The sequence below is a fragment of the Aquarana catesbeiana genome, linkage group LG01 (genome assembly GCF_042186555.1).
Source record: "Aquarana catesbeiana isolate 2022-GZ linkage group LG01, ASM4218655v1, whole genome shotgun sequence".
NCBI classification, from domain to species: Eukaryota; Metazoa; Chordata; class Amphibia; order Anura; family Ranidae; genus Aquarana; species Aquarana catesbeiana.
The window spans coordinates 82,548,807-82,567,932 of NC_133324.1; the positions used below are offsets into that span (position 1 = coordinate 82,548,807).

At 42.1% G+C, this 19,126-nt stretch overlaps 1 protein-coding gene across 1 annotated transcript in view; it reads right to left on the bottom strand.

Annotated features, from left to right (window-relative positions):
• The window catches only part of PRLR (prolactin receptor), a 98,165-nt gene that overhangs the window by 42,701 nt on the left and 36,338 nt on the right, over positions 1 to 19,126 (bottom strand). Inside the window, exon 2 of the mRNA XM_073621061.1 lies at positions 67 to 192. Coding sequence (XP_073477162.1) covers positions 67 to 142 — 76 coding nt within the window. The 5' untranslated portion in view covers positions 143 to 192. The remainder of the gene's footprint in view (positions 1 to 66; positions 193 to 19,126) is intronic.

The window sequence follows — 19,126 nt, forward strand, 5'->3', positions numbered from 1 at the left end:
AACACACAGCCCCCTAAATATCTTACATAAAAAAGTATGACAATAAATAAAGATGATGGAGCTTACCATTCACAGGAGTTATATTGATTACAATGAACAGGACAAGGGATACAGCCAAGGCAGAGATCTGAGCTGGCCACATCCTGACCGGCAGGCTTAAGACGTGCTCCACACCAGATGATCAATTTTTCTCTGTAAAACATTAAATAAAATATAAAGCATTGGAAACAGGCAAAATACCACTAGTATAAGATAAAGACAATGTTATTATTGTAACTAGGAAAAGGGTACCTATTCTAGAACAGGCTGGAGAACTGAGGGCACAGTTTGGCACGAATGGAGAGGAGGATTGGAAATAGGACACCTGGCATGGTGTGAGTGTAGGAAGAAGAGTGCACAGGTTGGGTGAGAAGGGAGGTATGGGCATGATGGTGGTGGTGGTGGTGGGGGGGGGGGCAGCAGTAGAAATGAGAGGGGAAGTGTAGTTTGTGCAGTGTTGGGTGATAATGTAAAGGGGGAGCTAGCTGAAATTGCTGGGGGGGGGGGGGGGGTTAGTATTTACTATTGTGTGTGAGGCTGGCAAAGTTTAGAGTTTAAAGGAAGAGGGGGTCTCATTCACATTGGCAATCCTTTCCAGCAAATACATACAATGTAAGGCACCATTTTTAGATAATTAGAACCTGTCAGGAAAGAACTATGTGACTGGTCTTTAAATGTGCAGGCTCCAATTTGGTCATCTTGATATTAGCATTGCTAGATATGGGGTCTACACAAACCCCAAAGCAGCCCCCAATATACACCTGCTTGTTCTGGTTCATTTACTCAAGAAGTGGTTAAGTAATCAGTACTGGACAGGAGCTTAGACCTTTCAAACAAGTAAGCAATGGCAGGTCTCTCTCCTAACAGGTTTCATTTGGAATGAACCCTATATGGCCAACATCTGACCATCAGGCCTATATGAGCCTGTTGGACATCCCATTCCAAATCCATGGGCATCCCTTTTCAGCTATAACACCCTCTACTCTATGTTGTATATGTTGTAATATGTTCACCGATTTATGTGGGACATTATATTATTATATGTATGTACACATACAGTCAATATTGACCAGGCCAGAATTCAATTGACAATGGTTGATTTGTCCAAGTCAACTGAATTTTAACATATCAAGGGGACAGCTGAAGACTCTTTGATGTGTTGATCTTATGCAATTCTACCTAGGTGTGTGAGGTGGGGTATGGTCTGGAAACCTAATTGAACATTTCAAAGGGTACATTGTTTAAAGGACCATAGCAGAAGTATTTATTGATGGTAATTAGACTTGAGGGGGTAACAATAAGATCAAAGAGTATTTTGGGTTGACCTAGCAGAAACTCCCTCCTAGTGGACTAGTATTTCAGAGAGGACATTCAAGCTGGCATTTAGTCATATCGTCTGTCTGTGTATGACTAAGGCACAGACCTAGGAAAATGGGACTCTGAATTACATCTACTCTGTCGGATTTTTTTGTCATCTGTGGACTTTGTTCTGTGTTGGAAGTCAATAAAGTGCATCTCTCTGGAAGAATTGGGTTGCTGCGGAAGAGTACTTACTAATTAATTATCATACCCACGATACTAATATACTACTACTACTATACAATTTATATCACTACACTCTATTGGAGTGTGTCTGTGGGAATTGGTCCCGTTGAGTCAAAAGAGCATTTTTAAGGTCAGGCACTGATGTTGGAGAAGAAGACCTGGTTTGCTATCAGCATTCCAATTCATCCCAATGGTGTTCAATAGGGTTGAGGTCAGGACTCTGTGTAGGACACTTAATTTCCTTCAAACCAAACTCATCAAACCATGTATTTTGGAGCTGCCTATGTACAAAAGGATCTTCCCCAAACTGTTACCACAAGGTCGGTAGTGCATAATTAATCACATACATTTGTCCACATTGTAGTTAAGTGGTCAACTCCAGAATTTAAAAATATTATGTTACAGCACCAACGTCCCCGTAAAGGTATAGAAAATACAAAGTAGGAGTGATGGGACTTTATAGGTGCAATTAGTACAAGGACATACCAAATTGCATAAAATCACAATTTATTAATGTTACATCGGTACAAAAAAACAATATTATACAATACATGAACAGCCACAAAACCATCTTTGTCCCTGAGGAAGCCATACGGCAAAACATGTAGGATTAGGATGTGTGAACAACTATAAGAGCTACAATAACATGTCTTGAATGACCATAAAGCTGTTTATGTATTGCAGGGATATGCAATTAGCGGACCTCCAGCTGTTGTAGAACTACAAGTCCCATGAGGCATAGCAAGACTCTGACAGCCACAAGCATGACACCCAGAGGCAGAGTCATGATGGGACTTGTAGTTGTGCAACAGCTAGAGGTCCGCTAATTGCATATCCCTGATGTATTGTATAATATTGTTTTTATGTACTCTTGCAACTTTACTAAATTGTGATTTTATTCAGTATTTATTTAGTTCCATTCCTCCTACTTTGCATTTTCTTGGCCACATGATGGGTGTTAATGGTCAGCTGTCCACAAATGTTAGTTCATATTGTGTACTATAACCACTTCAACTATTCCAGAGCCTCTCAGTTTTGTTCTTATGTTTAATTACACCAAATTCCAGCTTTATAAGTCCGCCTTATGAATTGATTTATTTGTGGGGTGGTGTAGGATAACTGGAGGAATGTGCGTCATTTGCTCAGAGGACCCAATAAATTTGCTGTTTAACATTTCAAGTGAATGAAATATAAAACCTTACTGACTGCTAAGGGGCACAGATTTATTTTTTGCTCTGGTTGCTACTCACTGCATAGATCAGTGTTTCTCAACTCCAGTCCTCAAGGCACCCCAACAGGTCATGTTTTCAGGATTTCCCTCAGATGAAACGACTGTGGTAATTACTAAGGCAGTGAAACTGATCAAATTGCCTGTGCAAAATAATAGGGAGCCTGAAAACATGACCTGTTGGAGCGCCTTGAGGTCTGGAGTTGAGAAACACTGGCATAGATTACTACAGTCCCACAATGATAGTAAGAAAAATTTGAAAGAAAGACGTTATAGGAGAAACATGATGGACACCATTGGTGACTTTGCTTTTACCAACTAGGAACAATTAATGCAACCCCCCATGTCTTACTCTGAGCTGTGAGTGAGAGGTAGCAGCGGAGTCTCAGACCCCTGTATGACAGTGGAATGGTAAGGTGAAGTGTGAGGAACGTAGGGGTACCAAAAAGAGAACAAACTTGGGTGAGAGCCCTGGAAAGCAATCATGATAGCAGCTCAGAAGGTGCCAGTAGATGAAACCATCAGTATAGCAAAGCATTCTCCGACCAAGCAGAAAGAATACTGCTATAGTCAGGAAACTTCAACAGATGATGATTCCAGAACATCATGTTGCTGGCAAGAAGGCAATATCAAGGGGAACAGCACAGCCTGATGAAAAACAGAAACAGTAGGCATAAAGGCCATGTTCTCTGTATGATTTAGGGTTCATTCAATTCTGACTAGACTTTCCTTTAAAGTATTGTCAAAGAGACAGAAAACACAAGTTTTCACACAGGTGAGTTGAGTTTTATCGTTAATGATCTCATGAAAGCATTCGAAGCAAGGACATTTTTTCTTTTCATATAAAAGCTCTTAGGTCCTTCTGTAGTTGTTCAAGTAAAATAGGATTCGGTCCATTAGCGCGACACAATGACATCCTCCAGAGGAACATCCATTTCACTAAGCACATAATACCATCACAGCACATTCTGTACAGGATAGATGAGAGCTATTTTAGAGTCCACTAAGGCTAGCCATACACATGTAGATAACTCAGTAGTTTCCTCCATCCATGCTGAACAGATTAAGGAATCTGCACTGCTGCTTATTGCGGAGCCAGGTGGTGCCAATAGGGCCACTCATGTCTTGAATGTCAGCCCACTTAGCAGGAATCAGTAGAAAGTCAGCATGGTGGCTTAGTACTTAGCACCTTGCAGCACTAGGGTCCTCAATTTGTATCCCAACTAGGACATTTGCATGTCCTCCCTGTACTTGTGTGGGGTTTTCTCCAACACTCTAAAGACATGCTGGTAAGTTAATTGGCTTCTGCCTAATATGGCCCTAGCAGGTGTATGTTGAACCTTAGATTGTAAGCTTAAAGGCTAACTCCACCTTAAGACTATGCTATGTTATACCCATATTTAGAGTGTAACATGGTGCCCAGTGGAACCCCCACAAAACGAAGCAATGACACTTCCTCCAGATTTCTAAGGTCCGTTCACATATGGCAATAGCCATTCATGGCACCCCAAATGCAATGCTATTCTCCTGCTATTTTTGCACGACAGGTTTGCAATCACAGCAAACCGCACCAATCGCGTGAAGCTTGTTGCCTTAAAAGGAGAAAGACCTTCTATTTGGGTGACAAACCTGTGTAGGGCAGCCTATTCAAGTTATGGAGCTGGCTCTATGTGCCGGGCAAAATTGCGTGCAAATTGCTAAAAAAAAAAATCACGAATGGGAACGCTTTTTCCCGCTACGTGAAAGTGTGAATGGGGCCTAACTAAATATCCATACCTTAGAATTTAGAGCTGGAGGAAGAGCCTGCAGGAACCTGGCACTGCACCCTTGATCCACTTAACAGGCAAATTTGCAAAAAAAAATAATTAGTGATAAATGCTATTTTTTTCTTGCAAATATATATTCATTTATATATTTATTTATTTATTGCAAATGAGAACTAAGGCTGGCCACACATGGTAGAATTTCGAAAGAATTTTCTTTTGAAAATTAGAAACTTTGTGTGTTTTGTGATCCGATGGTGCCACCATTGATTTCGAAATTCGACCAACCAAGCCTTCAATTTCACCTCCTGTTGCTACAGAAAAGAATTTTCGTGGCTGGGAATCTTCTTTTCTTTCCGGGAATTTTCTTTTCTTGCACAGGCGCATTTCTTTTTCGATTACATTTCTCGCACGATTCCCCCATCATTGATTAGAAAATCATTCGTTTTTCAAAAAATTTCCAACATGTCCGATTACTCAAATCTGATCTGATCAGCTGTTGCTGCAGCCCACTAATGGTGCGAAATTTGAATGAATGTTCTTAGATGTGATTTATGAAAGAAAATTCTTTCAAAATGCGACCCATGTATGGCCTGCCTAAGTCTTTAAGGGCATGGTTTGATATGAATGCACAGTATGTAAAGAGCTGTGTAAACAGTTGGTGATAAATATACGTAAATACTTATATTTTGCGTCATTTGCGTCATTAATGGCTAGCATAAAGCACTTCCTGACGCTTCTGTTTAACAGGACAACTTCTGCTTGGTTTACTTGGTTGGTATATAACGCACATGCCTGGTGAAAAGGATTGTGTACATTTTTTCTCAGGTTGCGATATGTTGACAGCTCATTCAGAATGAGTGGGACTGTCTTAAAGTAATGCACCTCAACATCCAGCATCACAAGTGCAATGCAAAATGTGGATCTGGCTATCCAGCCTATGGTGAAAACTAGAGTTGCACCGATACCAAGCATTTGCATGAATATCGGTACTTGTGCAAATGCTTCGAAACCCGGAACTGATACCTTCTGGCTCGGTTCTTTCAGCTGTCAGAAAGAATGCTGGCAATTATTGGTTGTTAAGAAGCGGGCCCGCCGTGTCCTTAACAACCAATGACATTTCAGTTGTCCAAGTGTCCGTGAGAGTTGGGGTTTGCAGCAGCAGCAGTGTCCTCCAACAAGCCCCCAGGATTCTACCAGCAGGAACTGAATAGGACCCTGTGGGAGGTGGCCGAAAGATACCAGAACCTGAGTCGCGTGGGTTCCAGGGGTTACAGCTTGGTGTGGTGAGTGAAAAGTATATGCGGGCAGTGCACAGCCCTGCTGTAGAGGGAGCTTGCTGCATGTGTGGGTTGGGTACCTGGCAGTGGGGGGGTCATTGCTCTCCGTGCATGTCCTTCCTTCAGTCATGTGTAGCCTACATGCCCTGAGCCAGAACTGTATTCCAGGGGATTAGAACAGGACCCTGCACTCCTCTCTGGCCTGAAACTTCCATCGCTGTCTGTTATTGCAGCTGTGTGAGTCCTGCAGGCTCTACACATACAAACTTTCCCATAGGCAAGTGCTAGGCTAGGTACACAGGGCCAAGAGGCAAGAAACAATCACAGGTTGTGCAACCACAACACACTTCTTCTAGGGGCTTTCTGGAGCAGCAGATCAGATCTAATGTCAGCTTTTGATTGTCCCTAACAAATGGAGGCTGTCACATGGAGACCTTCACTGAGGACTTTCCTTTCACTTTGGACTATTCAGTGCCCTGCTGAGGTCCGCACACACCCATGGCCAGTTCTCCTTCTTTTTTTTTTTTTTTTGCACTTGGTTTTTTATTTTTTGAGATAAATTTATATCTTTTTTTTTTTACACAAATTGAGCTTTCTCTTTGGTGGTATTTGATCATCACTGGATTTTTAGGCCAAAATGTATTCCGCTACATGTCTTTGGTACAAAAAATCCCAATAAGTGTATATTGGCGATAGGTATCGGTAAATGGTATCAGCGAGTACTTCAAAAAAGTATCGGTACTCGTACTCGGTGTTAAAAAAATGGTATCGGTGCATTCCTAGTGAAAACCAGTTGCCTCATCCCCAACCCCATCACAGCCCATAAGGGAAACCTCTACAGAGAGGGTTAAAAAGGCTGTCATTGCTGAGATTTTTCAGAAAACACTAAATGCCTGGCTGTTTGTGACCTCAATTTTTTTTGTTGATCACTGATTTAAATTATTGAAGCCAGTGGATAACCATAACAGCCAGTATTTTCAAAAGGATATATCAGCAGAGAAAGTGCATTTATTTTCTTCTTTGATGCTTTCTTTAACTACAAATGTACACTCAAATGTATGTACAGCTGTGTTTTTTTTTTTTTTTCAGCAGCATCTCTAAAATTAGTGTGACGGCCATTTACCGAGCCATTAAGTGCTATCTACACCCCCAGCAACACACCGACTCCGGGGAAGAGGGAGACTGCAGTACGGGAGCTGTAGTCTATTGCCAAGCAGTGAATCATGTGTGAGGAACAGGTCATATCTTTTGCTTTGGAAGATATTTTGCGTTTGATGATTATAGCATGGATCACTACAATTCATTATGCAAAAAAAAAAAATAATTTTAAATTAAGTTTTATATTTATAAAACTTTCCTCGCCCCCTGCTCCATTCATAGAAGCTGTACTATTAGTTCCCATTATTAAAAGCACTCTATGAATGTAGGATGGGCAGATGAACGAAAGATTCACCTCTTCCAATTATAGCTATTCTTTGCGCACATGTACCCCTCAAGGGGGTACACTGAACCACTATATTACAACATATATTACAGTAGGACATGTAATAAAGGTCAATACTTCCAAATTTAATACAACCTTTAGCCGAACACAATCCTTACCAGACAAGACAAAGGGAGTGGAGACTACAGAGACCATCCTACCAACGTAAAAAAATTGCTGGTAAAACCACAGAGAAATCAAGTTTTTTAAATGCGTGTTTGCATTTTCTTTTCCATAAACCATATTTAATTCACTTACAATCCGCCTCTGAACTTGTTAGCAAGTTTGATCACTTGAAATAGCCATAAGTCCTCTGCCTCTTTGCATGTCATAGCCCTTCTGTGCTGGCCTATCTCCTCAGCCCCTCCCTTCACCTACCTACATAATCCTTTATGTACTGCCAGTGGAGAAGCAAAGGAGATTACCTTAGAGCAGCCATTCTCAACTAGTGTTCCGTGGAACCTTAGGGCTCCTTCAAAGGTTGCCAGGGGCTCTTTAAACTGTGTTGATCCCCCAATTAATGGTATCTGCATAGTTCCAGGGCCAACTAGCAAAGTCAATGGCATGACATCAATGACCTTTTTAACTATCTGTAAGTAGCCATTCTTCCCACTGACCATCAACATACCAGGCATATTCCTGACTGAACCCCCAATAAATTGGTTTTAGCAGGGGTTTCCCAAGACTTGAAAATTATTTTAAGGGTTCCTCTAAGGCAAAAAGTTTAAGAAAGGCTGCATTAGATTTTCACTTGAGTGACAGCTCTGAGTTTGCTGGACATTCTGACATCACATCCAAGATGGTGGCACTCAACAGCTGTCTCAGGGTTTTTGGATGTGTACACAAGGGAGGCTTTTACAGGTAAATAACATGCCTAAAATATGCTTAAAGTGATTGTAAAGCTTCAAGTATGTTAACAAACATGTCATACTTACCTCCACTGTGCAGTTCATTTTGCACAGAGTGGCTCCGAACACCGTCTTCTGGGGTCCCGCGGCAGCTCTCGTGGCCCCTCTCCATATCATTTAACCCCCTAGGAGAAGCGCTCTCCCGGGGGGGGTTTACCTTGTGGGCGTGCTCCCGAGTCCATCATTGGGCGTCCATAGACGCCCAATGTAGGACTCGGCCCCGCCACCCGCGTCATTGGATTTGATTGACAGCAGCGGGAGCCAATGGCTGCGCTGCTATCAATCTATCCAATCAAGAGCCAAGAACCCTGGGCAGAGGAAGAGCACGTCTCTGCTGGGTGAAATTCCAGGGCTCAGGTAAGTGAAACGGGGGGGCTGGGGGGTCGGTCACTGCCAGGTGTTTTTTCACCTTAATGCATACGATGCATTAAGGTGAAAAAACACAAGGGTTTACAACCACTTTAATGTGCATACAGTATACTCTTATAGATTGTTGTTGAAATGAATGGTCTGGCAAAAGGGGGGCTCTTTAAAAGTCACATAAGGTCCTCTCTGTGAATGCAGACACTGGACATAAAGCGATTTGGGATTTTATTATCTAAACGTCTTACTGGAACATGTTCAGTGTTACAGGAATAGCTCCAGCTTCACTTAAATTTTATAATAAAACCCCTGACAGGCGAACAGCATTTTCTCCAAAGGAATGCTGCTCTGTGTATTGGGTTAGTCATCCTGATGAGATCAAAGGCTGTATTTTACTGGACAAAAATTTACGATAGGTTAAAATTTATCAGGTTTTACCACACTGGATACACATGCTGTAGAGTTGCCAAATTGCGCTTTGTTAGCACAGGTATACATATTTTCAGTTAAACCATTCTGTCCCTTTTCAGTGACAGTGCTAGACCCTGGCACGTAAGGAACATTCCTGGGTCTTATACTGAGTGCTCGGAGTCTCCTTTGCAGTAGTTGTTGGTGTCATCCCAAGCAGTGGTGGCTGGTGCTCAATTTTCTTGAGGGGGGGCAAACAAACAAACCTGGCACCCACCCACACTCTCCCCCTCACGTCGCTCAATCGGCCGATCAATCACTGCTTCACTTGCCCATTGTCCGCCCCCCCTTACCCCATCCAGGTCGCGGCTTCAGCGGCTTCCCCCCTGCATCTCCTCCCTAGTCTCGGTGGTTGCTTCTCCTCCCAGCCAATCGGGTCTTAGGACTATAGGAACAATAGGATCTCAGGACCCGCTTCCTGATTGGCCGGGAGGAGAAGAAGGAAGACATTAGCTAGTATTAATTCACTAATGTCACACAACTGGGTGGGCTCGGGGCGCAGTGCTCTGCGCCCGAGCCCACCCTTTTTAAAGCCAATTAGAGCTTTAGGCTCTAATCATGTGCTTTAAAAAAAATTAAACGTTGAAATCCATGCGTCTGGCGCTTTGCATGGAGATTGGTGGCTGACTGTAGGGATTAGGAGGGCGGCGCCCCTGCGCCCCCTATGAGCGACCACCACTGATCCAAAGTATGTTCCTGGGGACAACCCTACATCAATCTCTACTGAACTTAAAGGTGAAGTATGATCTAAGCTCTTTGGGCCATATTTCTCTTGTGAGTCACAGAAAATGCACTTACATCTGCACTCCTGTGACCCAGGAGCTGTCGGCTGATGTCACAGAGCCAGTCCAATCTCTGCAGGTCCAATGTCAGGATCCACCTAGATGCCTGATCGGCAGCTGGCTCAGGCTCACAGCATGCTGCTGAGAGCCTGTCACATACCTTATCTGAGGCCAAGATGCTGAGAAGCTCCCTTTGCAGCTAAGCGCAGTATACCCCTGGGGATGGAACAGGAGGAAGGAAGCACAGGTGCCCAGCAGGGCATGGAAAACTGGAACAGGTGATCCCTGGAGGCAACTTGAGACTGGGGTCAAGTATGGTACATAAGAGATAGCAAAGTCCTTCAGGGAGACCAGGGTCATTCACAGGTGATCAGGCAGGTTTAAGCAGAAGCAAAGTCCTTAAGACAAGCTGGGTCATTCACAGGTGGTCAGGCAGGTTTTAGCAGAAGCAAAATCCTAAATACAAGCCAGGGTCAAGGTAGGAGAAGATCAGAGCAGGTCACAGGGCAATCCGGGTCACAGATCACAGGAAACAGATCAGGTTGAGGAACACAGGAAGAGCTGAAGTCAATCCAGCAATGAGGGGAGATCATAGGCAGCCTTTTATAGTCCATCAGGGAATTGTGTCTATGATGCTATGCACGTGCCATCGCACACGCGCCTGCGCCTTCCCGTTCCGTCGCTCACCCGCATGAGCTGAACCGCCGTTCTACCGCGCCTGTGCACAGGAAAGCGTTGATAGCGCCCGTTGCCAAGGATTTCACTGTTGTTTCCCTGACAGAGCCTGAGCCAGCCATTCCTGCCCCCTCCACAGTCTGGAGCTCCAGTGAGCTCTGGAGGGGCAGAGCAGAGAGCCGGTGACTTACATTCACTGCTCTGTGCTGAGAGCAGACCCAAGAACCGCTGATCAGCAGTCTTTGATCGCTCAGTTCTCAGTGTACAGCCAGTGCATCGGTGGTGACAGATCTTCAAAATCTGACAGAGAGAATAATCTCCCTGTAAAAGCAAGGCAGGGCTGTTTACACAGGGAGGTACAAGAGCCAGGCAAGATAGGAGAGAGAGAGATGCGAGAAAGCTTTAGGGGGGTTGGGGATGCACACTGTGCATATCACACCCCTAAACCCTGCACTCTGTACACAGCACACCCCTGAACTCTGCACTCTGTGTATAGGCCCCTCTTGGAACTGAACTCTGTACATAGCTTACCCCTAAACCCTGCACTCTGTACGTAATGCACTCCTGAACCCTGCACGTAACACACCCCAGATACAATTGGCCCTTTGTGGGCAACCATACTGGTGATGCAGCCCACAATGAAATTGAGCTTGACACCCCTGCCTTAGTTGGTTGCCAAGTTGACACACCCTCCATTGTGACAGAAAGCAGCGGTGGATAAATAAGAGTGGAATGCCAAAAAGGATAAATGGGTGGAAATTCTGGCTGTAGCAATATTGTAATGTTTAGCGGATGGCACATTAAACAAATTGATATTTGACATTTCCTGGAATTGCTCTTGGTACACAAACATGGAAATTCTGCATATTAACTCACTAAGCATGCACAGATGAACAGCCAAGAGGCTTTCATTTCCCCGCTGACATTCATAGAGTACAGCTGGCTGCTCACACGACAAGTCCCTATGGTTCACAGGATCATCCTTGTATCTATAGTGCTGAATCCAGTGAAGGTGTGAGTGAAAGGGGCTGTTTATAAGGCAGCTGGTGTAATCTGCCAATTTTCAATAACTTCATTTTCTATACGATATCCTACAATAAAAGTGTTAAATGGCAAAGAGGGGAAACAATGCTTCCAAGCTACAAGAACATCAATTTGCTACACTATATGGTCAAATGTTTGTGAACCACCCCCCCCTCCAAATTATGAACTTCTCCCGCTGCCGTAATGCATATCATTACGGTGGGTGGGCCTTAGCACCGACTCTACAGTTCTGTGCTGAGAGTGCACATACTGCACAGTCCCAGAACAGTGATCGAACTGTCAACAGCAGTGCCTGATCACTGTTCATGCTTGTGGGAGGGGCTCCTAACAATGTGACTGCTGTGACAGCCAATTCCAGTGGTCACATGATCACTGCCTATTGTCTTTCAGAACCCCAAGGAGCAGACAAGACCTGGTGCCATTGGGTTAAGTTCAGGGATTTCCAGAGATGGGTACTGTTAATGCTACAGACCTAGGTGGTCCAAACCTTGTGGCAACCTAGCTTTACACTGGTTTTGGGTGGTCCGAACCTTGTGGTAACCTAGCCTTACACTGGGCTTTGGGTGGTCCAAAACTTGTGGTAACCTAGCCTTACACTGGCTATGGGTGGTCCGAACCTTGTGGTAACCTAGCCTTACACTGGCTTTGGGTGGTCCAAACCTTGTGGTAACCTAGCCTTACACTGGCTATGGGTGGTCCAAACCTTGTGGTAACCTAGCCTTACACTGGCTATGGGTGGTCCAAACCTTGTGGTAACCTAGCCTTACACTGGCTATGGGTGGTCCAAACCTTGTGGTAACCTAGCCTTACACTGGCTATGGGTGGTCCAAACCTTGTGGTAACCTAGCCTTACACTGGCTATGGGTGGTCAAAACCTTGTGGTAACCTAGCCTTACACTGGCTATGGTTGGTCCAAACCTTGTGGTAACCTAGCCTTACACTGGCTATGCACTTTTAACCCTTTCATCCTGTCTCAAGTATAACAATTATCAAAGGGATGAATACAACCTTTCACCAATTCAACTGACACAGTGAAATGTTCTCAGGGCCCAGTTACATAAGATGCATGCATTGAACAGTTGATTTAAACTAAATGGGATAAAACTCACAGCAACAAACTTGGAGCAGAATACATTTTATTGCAATGCAATGCAATAGACATGGTTTTGGAGGTGCGGTGGGGTGCCATTCATAATGAAGCACACCAAAGCTTGGGTTTAGAGGAAGTGGAAGCTGGCCATCAGACTGAGGACAAGTAGTGGTGGAAAAGGGACTAAAGGGGAAACATTTGGCTTGAAGCTGAATATTGCAGTAAAAGCTGTTTTTGTTATTTTATCTTTTAACAGGCTATTCATTTTTATCGTATTATTTTTTGATGGCGTACTGCCTGAAAAAATGAAAAATCACAATCAAGCAGCTTTCAATTGCAAAAATTATCTAATGTATAAAGGCAGCCTACCAGGTGCACTTTACATAATTCCATTTGTGGCTACAGGTAGCACCCAGTCAAAATCTTTTTCTTGTTACGGATATAGTGATGAGGGGAGCGTCAAAAAGCAGCCCTCAAGCTGTTGCTGAACTACAAGTCCCATGAGGCATTGCAAGGCTGAGAGTTACAAGCATGACGCCCAAAAGACAGAGGCATTATGGGACTTGTAATTTTGCAACAGCTGGAGGGCCGCAGTTTGACACCTAGGTGGACACAGACAACAACTCGACAGGGTCTCCAACCCCCCCCCCCCCCCATCTAAAACTGAACAAAAAAATTAATTTCAATACCTTTTTATTTACATTTTCCATACACTGAGCAAATCATGCATTTGAATAAGCTTTCTTCACAGAAAAAATGTAAAATATTTAATGTTTTACAATTTGGCACTTAACTTTTTTTCACACATACTTTAAAAATACCTTCTGTAGTAATAAAACACGTCAACACATATTATTGAAAGTGCTGGGGACACGAAGTGCTCAGTTTTTTTTAATAAAGAGAAGAAAAACAAAGCAAAAAAAAAAGAAATAGAAAAGTGTCTTCCCTTTTATTTTTATAAAAATACTTTCAAGTGTTCCTAGCCTTTAAGCCACCCAATGATTGACCTCTTCAACAGGAAGCAGCCAAAATATGAAGCGTGTATAGTCAATTTAAAGCTTAAAGTGGAACTTTAAGTAGAAAAAAATTGGGGAACTGGCAGGATTTTTGGATTTTTAATGCAGAAGAGACATACTATTTCTCTTCTGCATTAATCCCTGCCCGCGGCTGCACACTGAGCTACGCATTCACAGCTCAGTGCACAACTTTGACAACGTTGAGCTGACTGAACTGAGATCACCTCAGCCCGGCCAATTAAAATAGCCAAAGATCAATACTCAGAAGCCTCCCAGCAGAAGATGGCAGCGTCCGGCGGGACAGCTCAGTGCTGGAGTGAAGGTAAGTATAGTTCCACTTAAGGTGGTTGTAAACCGCTGAAAAAAAACCAAAACAAAAAAAACCCCTGCAAGACAATGGCATAATGTGCTAGTATGCATTGCATACTTGCACATCATGAAATACTTACCTTAGAACGAAGCCCTCCCAGCAGTGCACGGTCACCGCTGAGAGGGCTGACATGTTCCCCTGGCCTTTCTTCCGGGTTCGCAGGCTCCGGCGCTGTGAGTGGCCGAAGCCACGGTAACTTCTCTCCTGCATGTGTGCGGGAGCCCTCGGTTACAGCAAGAAGCTCTGAAGATCTGGCACGATATGCCGAACCCTCAGAGCGCATGCGCCACTGACATCAGCGGCTGCATGAAGGATGAATATCTCCTAAACGGTGCAGGTTTAGACAATATTTATTTTACCTACAGGTAAGCCTTATTATAGGCTTACCTGTAGGTAAAAATAACAAAGTGGGGGTTACAACCACTTTAACTTAATTTCCTCTTCTCTGCTACCCACCACCTCCCTTTTCCACATTTAGAGATTATTATTATTTTAAATGTTTTAATTTAGTCTTTAGCCTTTCCACTTTTTCACCTCGGCGAGACTGATGTATAACAACCGTACTCGCAACCCCCATATATATATATATATATATATATATATATATATATATATATAGTATCTCACAAAACTGAGTACACCCCTCACATTTTTTTTGTAAATATTTTATTATATATTTTCATGTGACAACACTGAAGAAATGACACTTTGCTCCAATGTAAAGTAGTGAGTTGTAATGGAAATTTGTAAGTTCTGTATATAATTGTATTCTATTTTGTATGTATTGCACACTGCCCTCACTGTGCACACGGCACTAATAATGTTTTCAGTAAATGTTTACATTCTTTTGAGTCCTGATTAGAATAAGCCTGTCTATGTAACGCCCCTTGTTACCATAAACGTACAATTGTAATATTAATGTGATACCTACGTAATCATGTGCATAAAAACCTTCAATTGCGTCATAATAAAGCAGAACAGTAATTTGGAAAGATGCTGAGCGTATCTTTTGTGTCTGTTCCCTACTGCAGTAGTTATTATTAATTTGGAACCACTAATCAATATGAGGATAGGAGTTGCCTATCATCAATTCAAACGAGTCAGCATGGCGAGCCAGCCAGGAGGGGATTCCAGGTGACCCTGAGTATCCGAACGAGGAGCTTGAGACGATCTGGGAATTTCTGATAATCAGCCGGCTGAGGTAAGCCTTTTGCTTACATTTGAGTTATCAGACTTCCTTGATCGGTAAGGCATTTTCGGGACAAAGGGTACCTATTTTACTCCCCTTAATCGAACTGTATTGATTGGTGGTTATATGTTATGTTGTCCCTGTCTATTGTCCATCGGAGTGTTATAGATAAGAAAGGGAAGAATAGTACTGTTCACAGGTATAAGTAGTAAATCTGCTAGATAAAGTAGTTTAGAGGCAAGAGGGTATAGGCACACGTAGAGAAGACTGGCCAGTCATTATGGGCATTAAATTAAGTAAGGGAATGAAGGGTAAGAGACCCTCAAAAATGCCCAGCGCAAGAGGAGCGCTATATATGAACCAAAGGTGCGGTTCTGCCTATACTGAGCCCCTAGATTAATGGTTAGAGTGGACAGGGATCCACATTGGGTAACTGGGTTACCACAAAAGTCCACAGGGACTAAGAATCATGCAGAGTAAACAGCTAGAGAAACAGCTATCTATGTGAGCAGGATGGATCAAGGGTGACATTAGAACTAGACAGAAAGGGACATTTTCATGTTAAGTTGTGGGATGAATTTGGGATCAGGCACTACAACTAGTAAAAGTCAGAAACAGAGAAATGAGAGGTAAAACAGAATACTTTATATGTTGTCAGAGAGGGAAGATGGGATGAGCACTGTGGCTCCCCATCTGATCATAGAATCATAGAAGCTAGATATAAAAGTTATTTAAACAAAATAAGGAAAGCAGAATTTAGGCAGGGAAATATTAATGAGAGTTAAAAGAAATTGAGAGAATGATATGCATGTGTTGTGTACAAATGGGAAAAATGTAAGCGATTTTAGAGAGATATTGGTGTGTGTGTGCGAATGCTGGGACCTTTAGTTCTATTGCTTGTGTGTGTCATGTACGCAGATGTGACCCCCTCCTTTGTGCTCTCCTGAAAGAATGTGGTCAGTGATAAGCTGGAAGGACACCATGCCAATTTCTGTTTTTTAGACAAAACATTTATAACAAAATGTGCCGGGTTAACGAATCTAATGGTAAACAATGTGATCACAATTATTTTGAATCTGTTTTCCAAACATGGTAAAATGAAGGTTACATTTAACCGTGTATTACACAAATTGAATATCCTTTGATAGTGGAAACAGTGCATTTAAAAAAGGGAAATTAAGTAAAATTAAGTAATAATGAGTATTAATTTCTAATGAGTTTAACAATTATATAGATATATTGAAACTGGTTTAGACAACCTTTGGTTGGAAATGAAGTCGAGGTTAATGGGGAAATTTGTAATGAATGAGATTAGTTTAGATTAAGATAACAATTTTGTAATTTTACATTTATTCAATAAGCCCTTATTGAGAGAAAAAAAGGTTAAGATGAGGTTGTTATTTGGAATACAGCTGCCATAATATTTAACAAAGCCAAGATGGATGGGATACATAAGAAGTTTTTCTACAAAAATGAAATTTCAAGGTTCTTGATAATAACTTGATGTCAGTCCATGATGTGAGAGTTGTTATAAATAAAATTTAAATATAACGGACCCATCACATCAAGTCCACACACCCTGTTAGGATAGATGCCACCTGCAGCCAGTTGTTTTATAGTTTTTGATGCTTTCTGGTCCATCATACAGATTGTTGGTCCTTTTGTTTTTATTTATTTTTATTTTTGAAATCCAAAGCAGAATGTGTGGATTGTGAAATGATGTGCCCCTTTTTCTTGTAAGTACAGTGGTATAAGCAGAAGAATATTTTGGATTTATGGGCATCTCTCCATGACCGCAGGGTATTGTTATCATTTATTATAATATTGCCAGGAAAAAGTTGTCTTTTGAAACATGAGACTGGAGTTCTTACACAAATAGCGTGATAGAAAACAAGCCATTGTAATATATTCATGCAAGCTGGACCCAGTAATGAAGGGTTCACCCCGATATATCAGAGCTGTAGCTTTTATGCAAAGGTGCTATTAGACAAAGTTAGATATTGTTTTGGTCAATGGTCCGACATTCTGTGCAGCAAATATACAGCTAACTAAAGGTTTGTTTAATGAAAGGTTTAAAATATGAGTTTGTTTATGTACAAATCTAACAATGAAAAAGAAAGGAAAAGACACATGTGTTAAATTGATGGTGTAGGAATCAGCTGCTGTGAGCCCAGTGCGGGACACACTCCCTGAAGACCCAGATATTACATTTTTTGTAGATTTGAGTATGCAGTTTATCACCCAGAAGGATACTCTGTATTCAAAGTCATTGGATCCTTTTTCCCCAGCTCAAGAAGCAGAGCTCCATGTTTTAGCAAAGCCTGTGAGCTATAAAAAGAGTGTATATTTATATAGATAGTCGAGATATAGAGAGCTTTTGGTTCCATTTGAAGGGCCAGAAGTTTGTTTTTACTTCGGCAGGTAAACCAATAAAGCATGCCAAGTTAATTTGATTGGCTGTTTTCAGCCTTCCAGGTTCTTGCTGAGGTAGCCATATTAACTTTCACACATGGAAGCAGACCAGGTGACTAAGGATGCTGCATTTACAGCCCCGGACACTTGATGGGTCTGTGCAACTCACAGATTCCACCCTAGTTCTGGCCCAGTATAGCTGGGATTAATAATTCAACTTTAAGGACCCCAGAACGAGAAGAACAAGTGGTCCACAGGGGGCAACTTCTTATGAAACAGGACTTTGGAAAAGGTGATCATTTATGTCTGCCAGCCACTCTTTTCCCTTCAGCTTGACACATGGACCGTGTCATCAGTCACAAGCAGTTATGGCTGCCTTAGTAAATGAGCGTGGGGTAGAGCCAGGGTTCACCACAGTTGTTTTTATAACATACCACTTCTTGTTTTACCTGTTACCAAAGGTGTTACCAAAAGCTGAACATCCCTCCCAGAGATTACAAAAAGGTATATCCAGATGCCCAAGTCAGGATCTTACGAGTATGCATTTTGTCTGTATGGACATGTTTTTTGGATGTCCAGTGGCAAATGCTACTGCAAAGGCCACAGTAAAAAGTGTTATCAGAAGTAGTTTGTAAATATAGAGTGCAGAAAGTACAGAGAGTAACAAAAGAAATCATTTTTATAGGAGAGTCCTTACTAGAAGTTTTGAGGTTTTATTTTTACACCCCTTACTGTCTACAATGTATCAGACAAAGTAGAGTAAGAAACTAGAAAACTTTTGCCTGAATGTTTTCTTATATTTTATGAAGCCCCTAAGGGGGATATTGGACTCTCTCCCTATGAGATTTTGTTTGGGAGTGTGTTACTCACTTGCTTATATTTTGTCTCAGCAGCTGAAGTCCTCCATTCGGATCTCACGGAGAATGCTGATGATCTTTTAAGGTTTTTTACAAACTCATTTATGTGTTTTCTCCCTAATTCCAGATCCTAAAAGTTTGGAAGGATCTAAAAACTAAAGCCAGGTGACTTTTGGATTGTTAAGAGACATTTATATATAAGGAAATGTTTGGAGACTCAATACAGCATCTATTTCATGTACAGTTTTTGCAAAACTTGAAGGAAAAGTCACCTGGATCCACACCAGACACTGCAAAAATGACTAAATTAAAGAAATCTCTGTTTGATTTGTTTCCCTCTTGTGATCACAGTCTAGGGTACTTTTTGATTCAGTTACTTTAATTGTAAGGGATATATATATATATATGAAAAATAGTTTAGCCATGTTGAAGTCATATTTGTCTTTTGTACGTCTTCCATTTTATGTAGAATTGTCTGTGTTTACCTATGCTGATAAGTCAGCATGCCAACAATTAAGCTAGAAGGCCATTCTGGCCACAGGAGTGTACAGCCAGTACTCTGTAAATATGTCTTATCAATCATTTGTTTTTCACAATGAAAAGTCATTTTGTAA